The sequence below is a fragment of the Nestor notabilis genome, unplaced genomic scaffold (assembly GCF_000696875.1).
Source record: "Nestor notabilis isolate BGI_N333 unplaced genomic scaffold, ASM69687v1 scaffold149, whole genome shotgun sequence".
In the NCBI taxonomy this organism is placed as follows: Eukaryota; Metazoa; Chordata; class Aves; order Psittaciformes; family Psittacidae; genus Nestor; species Nestor notabilis.
Genome location: NW_009943024.1, coordinates 30,914 through 45,850, shown reverse-complemented (window position 1 = coordinate 45,850; position 14,937 = coordinate 30,914). Strand labels below are relative to the sequence as shown.

Below are 14,937 nucleotides of genomic sequence, written 5' to 3'. Positions count from 1 at the left end.
CACCATGGCCATGCTCAGGTACATCGCTCCTAACCTCGCATCCATGGGGTGCCAGGGTGAAGTTCCCACTGCAACGACAGGGAAAAAGGAGGAATCTCTTACCCAGCGAGGCAGACGTTCCAACCTGTGCTTTGTTTTTTCAGCGTTATAGGTTCCAGCTCAATTATTGCCTATGCCATCTTTCAGAACGCAGTGAGGTCCCCTGAGGTAAGGTCTGCGCCTCCTTGTCCCTCTCTAAGTTGGGGGGTCGGTACCTCGCAGTAGCAAAGGCCTGCAGAGGTCAGGAACTCTGCTGGGAGCAACTTCAGGTCTCAGGCTTATGTGGTTAAACCTCATCTGGGAGGGAAAGGGCTTGCCAAGAGTCTGCCCCTTTGCCTGTGGTGGGAGGTGAAGGGACTAACCTTGAGCTGTACCCTGCAAGGAGAAGCAGGTTCCGTAGCCCCGAGCTTCCTGCTGCTCCGGGAAAGTCCTCCAGTCGTTCCTGGGAATAGGGGTTTGCTAGTGCGTCCTCCTCTGCGGGGAGAAGGGCTGCGGAGCTGCGCACAAAGCTGCTGAAGTGCAAACTGGAGGTGTCCCTGTTGGAAGTGCTTCTACAGGTGTTGGTCTTTGGGAATCTCTGAGGGATTTTCCAGGCAGGTGTCCTGTTCACACTGATACAACTCAAAAGATGCTGCAAAGTTCAGGCAAAAAGAGGCCAGGCTGAAAAAGAGTTTGTTGTGCTGGATGCTGCTGGGGCTTTGGATGATTCACCCTGCGGTGGGACTGTCCATGTGTGCAGTGTGGATCTGACACGAACACAGTGCCGGGCACAGCCCACGTGCACGAAGCCCCATGTGTCTGAGGTAGATCAGACATGCTCAGCAGGTCCCTGGCACATGCACAGTTACCACAGACCTCCATTCCAAGCCCGCCAGGCTTTTGCTGTCCACACATGGTCCTTCTGTCTGTCCAGGATGTGCTGGAGGCCGTGCACAGAGCTGATCCATGTGAAAGTGGGGTTTGTTGTCCAGGATTTACATCCCGGTCTGTGGGCCATACAGACAATAGATTACTGCTAAGGGCAGTAGGACAGTATTGCTGGCAGCTAAGTTATAACAAAGCTGTATTTGAACTTCCCTCATCTTCAATATTCTTGGTACATCATGGATTTGCTCTGCAGCCAGCAAACACGACTTCCAGGGAATGCCATGAGTTATCCCCAAGAAGGAAGGCATGCACTCAGGCTAACAACTGGTGGAGTGGGGTGGGAAGGAGAACATGAGTTCAGGTTTGCAGGGCAAATTGGCACCCCTACGACATGCAGGACATCCGTGCTCCTAGGCAGCAGCCTCCCAGCAGTGCTGGGATGGAAAACTGAGCTTTTGCTGCACAAGGTGCATATCAGAGGGTCACTCTACCCCATCTCCTGCACCGGGAGAGCTCCAGACATGGTTCTCTCTCCGGGTCCTCCACCCTGGTGTATGGGTCTGGATCTAGCAGGGGTCCTGGTGTGATTCCGCAGCCTCTTCCCATTTACTTCCATGGCTGGAAGTCTGCTTTACTCAGGAGCTCTTTTGCTATTAGTCACATTCTGTGGCCGTGGCTTAGGAGCTGCACTCCAGACGCTCGTGAGCCACGCATGGCTCCACGTCACAGATGGACCCTTCCTGCTTGAGGGAGTCCAGATGTTTCTGCTCAGCTTATTTGTGCAAGCCCATGTAGATGGATACCAGCTGGAGCAACTCGTCTGCATCAGGCTTCCAGGCTCTTGCTCTGCTGCCCTGGGGAGATTCAGGGCTGGTGTTTCAAAAGCAGCAAAACCTTCAGTAACTTCCCCATTGCCTTGTCCTCATGGTTCTGGCCTTAACTGGAGATCTGTAAACAAAGGGGCTGGAAGAGATCCATATCAAAGCTTGCAACAAACAGCTTCTTCCCTGAGTCATCATGAGGCTCCAGAGTAAAATGCTTAAAAATAAACAGCTCTGGAGGCTGGGAGGAGAACAATGTTATAAACACTTCCCCTCCAGCCCCCAGCCTAGGGAATCAAATATTGCATTCTTGAAGCTGGTTTTGTGTCTCTACGGGGTCAATAAAACTCTGCAGCCTGAGCTAAATCATTCAGAAGAGATGATGGCAACGAACAAAGAATTTCCCCCTCCTGTCAACAGGTTCTGTGCCAGCAGATGTCCCTGGGCAATGGCCAGGCAGAGCTAAATCAACGTGTATGCTCCAGCCTGGTAGCTCCTCTGAATCGTCACGTCTTTACATTCCCTTCCTCTATTTTATAAATACCATTTGGGTGTTCTTTTCTTTGCAAGTAAGATCCAAGCTGCCTTCCACTAAACACTGTGTCACCTACTTCTTTATTTAGGTCTGTGCCAAAATAGCTCCTCAACCGGTGTCCCCTCGCTCCAAGGACACTTGTTGCTTAGAGAAAGGGTCACCTGTTTGATTGCAAAAGGTGCTGCTTTGCTTTTCTCTCTGAGCTGCTTGGTTTTCACCTGACATGCTCACAAACTGGACAGTGTCACAGCCTGGCATGTCTACAGCTGCCTGTCAGAGCTTCAGTTCTGCACCAGCAAGGAAAAACTTGGTTAGAAAAGATATTTGTAAGTGCAGTGATGTACAAATTAGCTCCAGATATTTAGTTAGCAACAGCACACTGATTTACCATGTTGCTGGTTGGATGGTAAATATGGAACTGGAGAGACAAGAATGTTGGAGGAGACAAATCCTGCAGAAGGTGGAGGAGAAGACACCATGCAGATCTCCATCAAACTATACCACAAGGCCAGATCTGGTTCAATCAGATCCACCTTACCTCTTATCAATCTTACTATGGTCTTTCTTATTGCTCACAGGAACAAGACAGGAGTAACACAACGTGGCAAACGTTTACTTAAAGGACAGTATTGAGGCAAATATTACCAAAAGCTCAGTTTAAAAATCAAGGCCTCCTGAAATGTTTCCATGCTGTGTTTAGCATTATGATTTCCTCTAGGGGGGGTGGAAAAAAGCCATGATTTTCTCTCCAGGATGCTGAAAATTAGGAACCAAAGGCTACAATTAAGAATCTAGATAATGAGCTGCTTTTCCAGAGTGGCTGCACTCCCACTAACAGCAAAAACGTTGGCCAGAATTTTGTACAAATGTTTTCCTGCAGCATTTACAGTCCTTTTGGCCAGTGCCTGCAAACTGGAACCGGGCTGGAAACTGCCATTAGAGGGGACGCGACTCTGTTCCAGCAGGATGCAGCATGCAGCACACAGAGTGGTGGCTCTCGTGGTGGAAGTTAATCTGGCATGTAAAATAGATTCAGCCTTAGTCACCAACTGAAATGACATGAAACACAGGGGGAAAAATGTCTGGTTTGAGTTATTTCACACCTGCGGAAGGGTTTGTGTTTACCAAAAGTTTGATTTCTCTAGCTGTTGATATAACAAGGAGCATTGTCTCTCCCTGCCAACCTGTCCCATTCTGTAACATTCTGGACCTTTGAGATATTTTCTGTAAGAGTTAGTGCTGCTCTGGGATGCTGGGCTGTTGTTAGTGGCAGAAAGGGTGATTAGAGCAAGGTATCTGCATTGAAACAGCTCCTACGAGCAACAATCAGCATGGGGTTTGTGTGCAAGAAGAGCTGCGTGGGGGACAAAAGTGTGTTTAGATGATGGGGTGAAACTGCTGCTGTAGGAGGTAATGGGAGTGTCGTGGCCATCACTCAGACCTGCTGCTCAATATCCCTTTCCCAGGTTCGTCCACTCTTCTACCTGAGCCTCTCTGACCTCTTTCTGGGCATGTGCTGGCTCGCTGGGGCGCTTCTCTACAGCACACCAACCTCCAAGCAGGACCTCGTCTGCTACAACCTACAAGCCACAGGACAAGTGAGTAGCCTTGGCACCACCCTTCATGCATTCACTGTGCACCCATTGCTGTAACCAAGCTCACTGGTGATCAGAGCGTGGCCGTGGGGGCTGTTTCTAGGCAGGCTTTGGCAGAGACTCCCCATGTGAACTTGACATAATCAGATCTCTTCACCTTGTGTGTAAAACAGAGATAACGATGCTTGGGTTTAGGTATATCTGGTTTGGGAAAGGCAATGAGGAAGGCAAAGAGAGCATGGGATTTTGTGGTTGCTGTGTTTGGGTTGCTTGTGTAAAGTGAGTAGATGGGTCTTAATCTGTTTCCTCTTGGCCCTGTGCCCACAATGATCTCTGTGCCTCTCATACTGCAGCTTTTCTATTCCTCTTCATGCTTCCTCTATCCTGGGCAGGAACAGACACACTCTGTGATTGGCTTGAGCTCAGACTTATAACACTACTCATATATACAGCCCTGCTCTTGCTGGCCTGGCCCTATTCTCTCTCAAACAATCCCAAGGGTGCTTCGGACTGCTCCATCAGCACCAGCTCAGCCCCATGCCCCAGCAATTCGGCTGAAGTCCAGCTGATTCCGTGTGCTGGAGACTAATTGGAGTGGAGTGAGTGAAATACTGTTTTCCTGACAGTTTGCTTTTGTCTCACTGAGTTCCCATTTCAGCGTTAGGCTTTGCAAATGACTGCTCTCAAAAACTCTGCAGGACACAGCCAAGCTTGGGCCAGGGAGGCGGTTCTCAAGTGGTGATCTCTGGGTTTAACAGGGGTTTTTTTAAGGACCCACAAAAATGTGGCTGTTGAAGCCTTGATATGTGTTGTGTGGGCTCGGGAAGCTCCCTGGGAGCATGATGGTACCCACAAATGGGAACTGAAACATCCTCACTGAGTGGCAGCGTATGAAGCTGGAGAGGGCAGGGAGGTAGCTGGTGTGGAAGTGTTCACACTGCTGCGTGTCTGGGATGGGGACCTGCAGCCCAGGATTGTTTCAGCAGCTGGTTTGGTGGGTAAAAGCAGATTACTGGTGATGGTGAGAGCAGCTGTTCTGCTCCTGGCTTATCTCTGGTCTCCACAGCACCGCAATATGTTCACGTCGGGAAGGGAAAGGGTGGGGGTGGGTAACTTGGCCACTTGGGAATGGTGCAGAACAGTGTCAGAGATGGAGTTTAGATGATGGAATGGGAAAATGAGAAGAGCTTTGGAGAGGCTTTTCAGAGCCGGAAGGTAGAAGGAGCATGTGGGACTGATGGTGTTTCTGAGTTGTTTCCCTTGCAGCTTTGCCTGAGGGACAGCTCTTAATGCTGCTGTGATCTTTTTATGGCCTGGAGAAGACAGGTTGCGCTGCTAGAGGAGAATTAGGTTGGCTATGGATAATACACCATCATTTCTCAGCAGGGACACTGAGAGCCTGCTGTGCTCCCATCCATTTCTGTCTCTTTCCTGCCCTTGCTTTTTCGGCATGTGGCCATGCTTCTCAGGGACACCAGCAAGGGAGGAGGGCAAGGTAGGAGCTTTACTTCCACGCTTGGAAGGGCAGAGCTGGCCTTGAGCAAGTCCTTACAGCATTTTCCTTTTGCCTCAGCCCCACGGGGGACAGTCAGGGTGCTGGGGTGGGGTGTGCAAGGTGCTTACCACATCGCAACCTCAGCCACAGCGTCACTGGGCTTCTCCCCTGCGTGCCACCAGTGGACCCCCCTGTCAGGGGTGGCAGAGCCAGCTTGTGTCTGGTGAGGGTTGTGACCGCTGTTTGCTCTGTGAGAAATTAAAACAAACGGAGCACTTGCCATAGCAACCGTGCCCGCACGTGACACGGAGCAGGAAACCTCCTCACTTCACACCCCAGTCATGCCCTTGCGAGGTGAGAACACCTTGTACGTAAGTAGGAGCCAGTAACAGGTTTAACCAGCAGCTTCTGCGGGGTATGAGTGAGCTGCGACTGAAGGAAACGAGTAGATGGCTCCTGGACCCGTGCAAAGGTTTCATCCCTGGGTGTCTCATAAACACAAGCGGCTTCTTTGTACCCGAGCACTTGGAAGATGTGAAATGCAGTAACGACAGGGGTGAGGACAGGCTCAGGACTGCTCAGCAGTGGTGTTTGCAGAGGGCAGCCTTCGGAGAGGCTCACACCACAGTCCATGGGATGTGGTTGCCTCCAGAAACTGCCTTAGAAGCAAACAATATTTTGCCTTATAGCCTGTTTACCATCACTTTACCACAAGGGCTGGTGTTGCAGCCGATGGAACTCCCCTAATGTCCATGTCGTAAAGGAGAAGGCTTTGTTTCTTGGGCTCTCCCTGTTTCAGCCCCAGCCTCTTGTTTGATGTAAGTGTAAATACTGCTCCTTTCTGCTGTCCCTTGAGCTTATTCTCCTCCCTGCATTGCCTGTGCCTGACAATAATAAGGTCCAGAATAGAGATTGTGGTTATAATTGCACAATTCCCCCACATTCTTCCAGTTCAGTTCCAGTGGCCTAATAACATCCTGGCAGGCTCTGCTCACACTGGTGAGCACAATGGGGAGCCACAGAAGTGTTATAATGAGGACTCTCATGTATTCCAGCCCCTCTGTTACCTCCTCATGGTGAGCACTTCAGGACTGTCCACAGTCACAAAGCTGTGGCTCAGGAGAGCAGAGCTCCCTTCACTTTCTGCCGGCATCTTCACAAGCAGCTTTTGGTTCCCTATTCCAAAAAAGAAGGCAGTGCTGATATTTTGTGAGCCTCTCTAAGGCGTTCTGAAGTGCAAGAGAATGCTCTTTGTGGACTGTTCTGGTGACCTTCCCTGGAAGTAATTGAAAAGGGCAACAAACCTTCATTAAACCTCATTTAATGGGCTGGAAAGTCAGTGTAATGTTCCTGCTGCAATGTAGCAGCTTGTTGGACTCGGCCTCTTGAGTGAGCCAAGAGCATTTGCAACCTGAAGGAGACCAGGTTTATTTGGTGACTGCTTTCCCAGACTTAGATGATATCAGGGTGGCAAACCTGCACTCCTTGCCTCTGGCAAAGGATAGCAAATCCACTTCAAAATTCACTTGTCCAGCCCTTCCTCTTTGCCTTTGCCACTGAAGCATGTGTTTCCTGTACCAAACACAGCACACGCATATATATAGTCTGATTTGGCAGCGCTGTTTATACTTGACTGCCTGGAGCAACCTTGGATGCAGAAAGAGACATGCAAGAAAGATTTGGGGGTTTTATGGAGAATGTTAGATATCTGGTCTCGTCTCAAGCTGGAATCAAGGGCTGTGAAACTCTTGGTGGGAAAGTGTTCTGTAGCTTTGCTTTCCTTCCTTTTCCCATGGAGAGTAAAGGGCTCTCTGGTGTTAACTCAGGCTTAGTGCAGATATTCTCTGTCCCTGCTTTCCTCTTTAAATATCCGATTGTTTTCTGTTTCCGTGAATTCACTGTGTAGTGAGCTCATGATGCCAGAAGCAAATCTAAGTGTTGCATTTGTGTTCTGTATCCTAATGGATGTAGTATAGAGAGGGTCCAAGTGCCTTTGATCCCTTCACTGCCAGGATTTGGGCCAAAAAATGAGACAAGTCACTCAAGATTTGTATTTTTAAGACAGTCCTGTTGTCGTTAGTTCTCCTGTCCCCTCTTTGAGACCAAAGTGAAGCTGTCCTTGTGCAGTCTAAGGTGGGAACCCCTCCTCTTGATGTCCCACTGATATGAGCACAGGGACCCTCATCTTTTCGAGTCCACTGTGCTGTTTAGCATCCTGCCTCTGGCCTGTGGGCTTTGGGTTCATCAGTGATGAACTAAATGTGCTACAGGAACTACTGTTACAGGACTGAAAATACTGTTTGTATTCCACAGATATTCTATGTGGCCTCTTTTCTATACACTGTCAACTACACCTGGCATCTGTACATGGACCTAAAGATGAAATACAACCAGAACCTTTTCAGGATACCCCCCCAGGTGAGTAGGACTGATGTGTAGTGACTGTTTGGTACCAAGATCTATCTGTGGGGTTGTGGTGGGGTTTAGGAGGTGCATACATAACAGTAAATCTCACCTCAGGGACTTTGAAGGCCCTTCTGCCCCATGGCTGTATGAATTGATGTATCTTTCCCACTGAAGTCAGCAGAGTTACTGCTGAGTCTGCTGTAGCATCTCAGTGCAAGGTTAGGCTTGCAAGACTAAAGCAGACAAAGCCAATGGCAGTGTACATCTCCGAGCAGAGAAAGTTCAGGACTGGCTGTTGGAGAAGTTCTTCTGCAGGTAGAAGAACAGCAGTTTGCAGCAGCTGAGTAACTGGTTTGTTGCTGTCACTGCCTTCTGCCAGCGGGGCAAGGCAGAGAGGAAAGCAGGAGCTGCCTGGAACTAAGAGCTGACAATTTCTGTCCTCCCCGGATGTCATACAGTGTTTGAGAGTGTCAGTAAGATAATGTAAGAGTTTGAGGTGGGAGGTGGGATGGAAGCGAGCCAGTTGGCTCTGTGAAGAGCGGCCAGTCCTCACTTCATCATCGCTGGCCTTTACAAAAGCTCTTTGGGGAACTGGTAATCGCTGGGAACAGAGGGACAAGGACATAGTAGTCAGAAAAATACTCTCTGCGTTGCAGGCTAAACAAACACTTCACATACCTCATGACCAAAATCTCTCTTTGGAGCTGTTTCATTCCTCCCACCTGGCTGAACAGTGTGGCACCACCATCATTGTAACCTGAATGTTGCTCCTGTGCTGCAAGATGAGAGATTCCTTATGCAGCTTTTCCCATTGAACCCATCATCCCCATTTCTCTATATAGCCTTTTTCTTCTCTGGACATTTCCTGTGCACAGCAAACTTTGTATCCCAGATACTCTGCTTGGTTTGGGAGCAGCAGGCTGGGCAGATCAGTTTGTATTTCGAGGGCTCTTGTCCACAGGGTTTGGGTCCACTTGTAGGACTGGTTTCCTTCTTACTGGACTCCCATTCAAAACACACCACCTACCATCATTCCCCACCACTGTTGCTGTGCCCACGTTGTTTTGTTGTAGCTGGTGTGTGTGTGGATCCCAGCTGCCAAAGTACATTTCCTGGTGAGTACATACCAGGACACTCCAAAATGCCTGCATTTCTTCACTAGAACATGGAGTTAATGAGGAACAGGGCTAGGTTAAGTGAATAAGCAGTGCAAAAATGAGTAGGTTACACCAGAGGGCTCATCAAGTGTCTGCTTGTTGAGAGTTCCAAGTTCCTTTCTCAAATCCTTTAGTTTTGCAGAAGGCGGCAGTGAGCGGGTGGAAGCACTGGTGGTTCTGTCGCAAATCAGCACAGACTGAACTCGGTGGTGTTGATTCAGTGTGAAGTGGAAACAAACATTTGTACTTGGTCTGGGGATTAATCAGCATTCAAAGAGCCCTTGTCTGCTGAAGCGCTCCCTGGGAGCTGGGTCCTGGGAACCAGAGGCTGGGCAGAAACGCTCGTTTAATGAAGCTCTTTGGATTTTGCAGGTTGTAGATTATGCGAGTTGCATTGGTCGAATAGCAACGATCTTGTCCAGGTAAGATGTGAGTGTCTGTGGCAGAATGATGTGGTTCTGGTAAACTGTAGTGTCCTGATCTTTGCTTCCTACTTATTTTGAAACAAGTTTTAGTAAAACTTGGAAAGCTCATCACTAACAGCAGAGTCACCCAACAAACTCAGAGTAGGAGGGTTTGGATATAGGGGTCTTTCTCTAACCAGGTTAATTAAAACTATATTAACTGTATGTAGTTTTTTAAGGAGGTGCTCCCTTTACCAATGTATTGCCTGCATGTATGTTAATAAAAACAATTTTTAAGTCCTCTATAGTGACAGGAGAAAAAGCAGCTAGTGTTTGGTTGGGAATGGGAGCAGTGTAGTGCAATAGCTAATAACTGTGCTGTTGTCCTTTCTCCTCTTAGCTTGATTCCTCTCCTTCTCATGGTACCCGTGTTTTGCCTGGGCAACAGCAGCAATTGCTACCAGAACTTCAGCCAGAAGCATGGGTAAGCTTCACCCACCTCTGAAACAGCCTCGCTGCTTACGAGTCACAGCAGGAGCTCAGGCTGTTCCCTTTCTCCCACAGATGTCTCTTGATGCACACGGAAATAGCCGTGCCCACCAACGAGCCGCAAACCCTGAGTGGCTCTGTTTGCCGTGCGATGCATTTCTATGGCATTGGGGTCTTCCTCATCTCCTTTCTGATCAGCTTTATTGCCATTCTGGTAAGAAACATCGTCCTTGCACACTGGCTGTTGCATCCAGATGGTCAGTTTTCATCTTTATGTCTTTCTTTGGATGCTACCAGAGGCCAGGCAATGTCAGGGGAAGGACCATGTGGTGCTGCTTCCCTTTTGGAAGAGGTGATAGGGGAGGGGAAAATACCCTTGTGCCACCATATAAATCTGTCTGGAGTCCTGTGTTCTGTCAACCTATCTCTAAAAGGATTTAGCAGGTAGAGAAGGCTCAGAGCATGGCAGCAGATCACCTACTGCATGGGTCAATGAGAGCCCAAACCAGTTCAGACAAGGAAGGTCATGTGCAAAGCAACTGCTCTCCCTCAGGCAGCACGCTGTTCCATGAAAAGGTTTGATAGATTGAAATGGGATACTCTGTCCTAGATGAACAAGGCAGATCAGAGCATGTGCACCAAGTACAAACAACGATGTGTGCTTGTTCTTTTTTAGGTTATACTCAGTCAAGCCCGAGGCTTGTATAAAAGGTTTGTGAACTCCACAGGATTCCTGGGGGATCAGCAGTGGGCCATGATTAAGATGGTAGAACAACGGGTGGTTTTTTACCCCATCACCTTCTTCTGCTGCTGGGCCCCAGGTAAGGAGAGAGCTGATATTCCCCCAGGACATAGTGCCTAGAAATGGAATTTGGAAGAGGTGGGATTAAAGCAATACCCTCTTCTCCATCCTTTTTTACAGCTGTCCTTCTTGGAATAATGAAGCTGACCGTTTCAACAAACAGCAAAATCTACATGGCTCTTCTCATCCTACAGGTATATGTCTTCCTCTGCAACCTCCTGTGTTTTCCCTTCTCTGCTTCCACAGGGATATTAGCCTTTATCTGCTTCTAGTCTCTGCTGGGCAAAGCATGCTTCCACCCACAATGATCACTGCTGTATGAGCCTAAGTCTGGTTTACGCTTTTGGTTGGAAAAGATCTTTGTTAGATGTTTTGTATTTTTCAAAGGCTTGAAAAGGTCTCAGTAACTAAAATCACAGCACCATGGCAATTATAGAAAATAGAACTAGAAAGGATCCCTAGAAATCAGTTAAGTTGTTTTTTTTTTTACTCTTTTCATAAAAAGGAGACTTTCATAAGTCTCTTTCATTTGGAGACTTTTGCAATTCCTCCACAACACTTGTCCAGCTCCTTGCTGTGCCTGAGGCAGCATTTAGCAAAGAGTATTAAAATAACCGTGAGATTCCTGTATCACATGGGGATGCAGATATATAAAAGCATGCTGGAAGTGGGAAGCTTGGCATAACGTGCTGGGTTTGACAGCCTGGTGGGGAGCTGTGTTGTGCTGTGCAGTGCTGGCTGACAAGAGAGCCCTGCTCTCCATTATGCTCTCTCCCAGGCCCTAACAGCAGCTTCCCAGGGGCTTCTGAACTGCATCGTGTACGGCTGGACACAGCACATCTTCCTCTCCCTCAAACGCAACACCTGCCGGGACGTTGACACTCAGACTCCTCTCCTGCGCTCCCAGAAGAAGTTCTACTCCAGCACGCTCCCCACCAGCCCACCAGACACAGAGGGCTCCACGTCCACCCTGCTCTGATGAGTCCCTATGTCCTCGTGAAGCCTCATCATGGTTTAGTAACATCAGCCAGACCCAGCATCGGGCTGTCTGCTCTGAACTGTCGTGCCAGCAGCAAAGTTAGCTGTAGTACAGGAGGAGCCTGGGCAGAGCTGTCAGAGACAGACCCTTCAGTGAAGAGAGTTATTTATTTTACAGGTTTGTATGGACTGTAAATGGGTTCTTTAAACGTGGTAAATCTTTAGTACAGACTTTCTCCTTATGGAAATCTCTCTAGAAATGCAGCCAATTGTATGTAACAGCTCAGAGATGGGCTACAGATCCTTTGAGGGGAGGTGGTCAAAGGATGTTGCACTTCTCTAAGTCTTTGCCATTAACAGTAAAGCAAAAGTGAATATTTTCAATCTCTGACTATTAATTCACTATATAAGAACATATACCATGCTAATAGCCAACTGCAAGGAATGGATTGCAAAGTAGCATAAAAAAATCAGTGCTCACTTCCGTGCCTTGACTTTTTGCACATTTCCCTTCTGGTCTCATGCAACTCCTGCTCAGCTCCAGTACTCACAAAAATAAGCCTGTGGTGGAGCATCTCTTATGACCCAGGTGAGCAGGACATTGCATGAATCTATCTGTACTCTTCTAAATGCTCAAGTGAATTACTACGGTTCCACCCCTCTATAGAAAATAAAACAGATCTTTAGCTGCATTGAAAACAACTCTCTTAACTTTTATACTCTTTATTTTCTAACAGCTTCACTTTTTGGGCCCAACCCAGATTTATTTACATAGTAGGTAATCCAAAGAAGAGGAAATACTAAAGTTGCGTGTAATTAACTTTTGTACAGTTTACACAGTTACGTTGTGTAAATCACTTTGTGGAAAATCTCCTGGGACTAGCAGTCCAGCTGCAGGGGTGTACACACAGGGCCTGTAGCCCTTTCCAAACCTCAGCTGGTGGGTTTCCCACTGCTTTCAAGGTTTTTTAAACATACTCTCTTCTCCTTCTCCTCCTTCTTCTCCTCCTCCTCCTCCTTTTTCTCCTCCTCCCCCATCTCCTTTTCCCCCTTCTCCTCCTCCTCCTTCATCTCCTTTTCCCCCTTCTCCTCCTCCTTCACCTTCTTTTCCTTCTCCTCCTCCTTCTTTTCCTTCTCCTTCTCCTTCTTCTGTACCCTGCTCCTCATCTGCAGGAGTCTCACTTCTTTCTGCAGTGGCAGCTTTTGCTTTTCTGTATTTGTTTACAGTAATGCCAACAGCAGTCCCAATGATGGTAAGGGGAACTGTGATCCCCATTACTATCTTAAACGCTTTAGTTTGGACAACCTCCCCCATGGTCATCATGAGAGCTGGTGGAGGGCCACTCTCCATGCTCCCTCCCAGGCCATGGAACTGGCAGTCCGGAGGAGCCCAGCCAGCTTCACAATGGCATTGTTCAAGGTTGTTGCAAACCCCTTTCCCCCCACACTTCACCTTCCCATCACACTTTATGTTGACCGTGGCATCTACGCATGTCCTGTTAATACAGATCTTTTTCGGCCCACATTTGGTGCCATCGGTCCCTCCTCCGACATCAGGTATATCAATGCTGGCATGGTAGGCTATGCCCCAGCACCAGTCGTTCGGCCCTGGCGTCTGAATGATGGCTTTAGACCTCTGCAGAATGGGTATCTTCTTCACATTGACACACTGCAGCCTTCCGCACAGAACATTTTGGGGTTTACATCCCACAAAGGCAACTTTGGACCCATCACCGCCACAGTTGCCAAATCGATCCCCTCTCATGTTCTGCTTTTGGAAGCAGCTTCTTGGAGCACCCCGAGCTTGCTTCCCAAAGACTTTTCTGCACAGGTTGTCATAGGTCGCGCATTTCCCGTAGTAGCAGTAGCCACTGTTGCTGCAGGGTGTCCCGTCGTGCACGTACAAATCCTTCGGGCACCACGCCGAAGTGCCATTGCAATATTCAGGCAAGTCACACTCATCCGCCTCCAACCTGCACTTGTGTCCTGCAGCATGAAAACGGCATTTATGACAGCACTGCCCGACGGAGCAGACAGCCCCAGGCTTCAGCCTGCAGTTGGGGCGGCAGCACGGGTTGCCTCGGCAGCCCTTCAGCCCCCCGCAGTCACACTGCTCTCCCTCATCAATCACCTTGTTGCCGCAGTGTTTAAAATGGAAGAGTCTGTGGGACTCGGGGATGTTGCACAAGCAGTGGCCGTGTCCTCTGTTCATCAGGTCTAAGTAGTACTGCATGCTGCAGTTACTGAAACCCTGGGCACCAGCGAGCGAGTCGCCCGTCATGTAGCACTTGGTGGCTGTTCCGCACACACAGTTCTTCTTGTCGTGCTCCATCCCCAGGTTGTGACCCAGCTCATGGGCAAAAATAAGTGAGAAGGCTGTGAAATCTCTCCTTATATGTGAGATAATACTCGAGCGATACCCAGGGAAGCAGATGGTACCTACATAGGCCAGCCCAACGATTAGTCCGAAGTCCATGTAAGTAAATAGATGGGTGATGTCATACGCCATCCTCTGAGAAAGATCCGTATTTGCCCAGTAGTTAAAGCTTCTGAGGACGTCTTCTATATCGTGGCTGTACCTGATCAAGCTGCTGCGTGTCCAGATCTCCATCCCGACCAGGCAGATGCGAATCCGCAGGCTGTAGAAGTACGTTTCGGCTAAATTGATGGTATCTGTGACCAGAAGCACCACGGAGCTTTCGTTGCTCCCTTGGAAGGAAAACAGGGAGTAGTCCACCACGACAAATACCTCGACGTAGGTGGTGTGCTTCAGCCCCCGACAGAAAACGTGCTTTCTCAAGGTTGCCTGAGGTCCCATCTCCCCCAGCTGCTTTTGCATCGCCTCCTTTGTCAACCCGCACATCGAGGGCTTGCTCTGGGCCGCCTCTCGCCGATAGAGGAGGTGCTGGAAGGTGAGGGACCCCGGCACAGGCTCGATGCCATAGCTCAGGTTCCCCATCTCCAGCTGCCCCCTCAGCCCCCAGCAGATGCTCAGCGTGGCGATGGAGCCGGGGCTGTCCTGCACGTACCCCCGGTAGAAGCACTCCTCGGGGATGCGGGGCTGCTCCACCACCCTGTGCCCCCGGGGGCTGTACGTGATGACCGGCAGGTTTCTCACCAGAAACCCTCTCTTTTGCGTGAGGTGGATGATGTGGTTCTTCCCCTCCACCCTCAGCACGTAGGACACTTCTCCCCCGGCCGCTTTCTCTGCCTTGGGGGCCAGTTTGCTCGGGTAGACTATCTCATAGACAGCATAGCCGGGCGGTGGATGGCTGCCCGCCCCAGGGACGAGAGACGCCACCAGCACTGCCCAGACCCCCAGCCTGAGGAGAAGGGCTTCCCCCCGGCC

General features: G+C 49.3%; 1 protein-coding gene and 1 pseudogene across 1 annotated transcript; one reads left to right on the top strand and one right to left on the bottom strand.

The window, feature by feature from the left end:
• Positions 1-4: 4 nt before the first annotated feature.
• TMEM116 (transmembrane protein 116) lies at positions 5-11,589 on the top strand. The gene is made up of 10 exons (XM_010021670.1): positions 5-18; positions 144-207; positions 3,729-3,860; positions 7,666-7,770; positions 9,288-9,337; positions 9,720-9,803; positions 9,884-10,022; positions 10,485-10,629; positions 10,731-10,804; positions 11,389-11,589. The coding sequence occupies exons 1-10, from the start codon at positions 5-7 to the stop codon at positions 11,587-11,589; spliced, it is 1,008 nt and encodes a 335-aa protein (XP_010019972.1).
• Positions 11,590-12,467: 878 nt separating this feature from the next.
• On the bottom strand, positions 12,468-14,931 carry LOC104411286 (annotated as a pseudogene).
• Between the last annotated feature and the right edge of the window lie 6 nt (positions 14,932-14,937).

What these genes read in the sequence shown, in the direction of transcription:
- TMEM116 (XM_010021670.1), top strand. An exon ending in ACGCAGTGAGGTCCCCTGAG is followed by an intron (nt 208 to 3,728) that starts GTAAGGTCTGCG and finishes TCCCTTTCCCAG; the next exon opens with GTTCGTCCACTCTTCTACCT. An exon ending in CTTCTGCTGCTGGGCCCCAG is followed by an intron (nt 10,630 to 10,730) that starts GTAAGGAGAGAG and finishes CCTTTTTTACAG; the next exon opens with CTGTCCTTCTTGGAATAATG.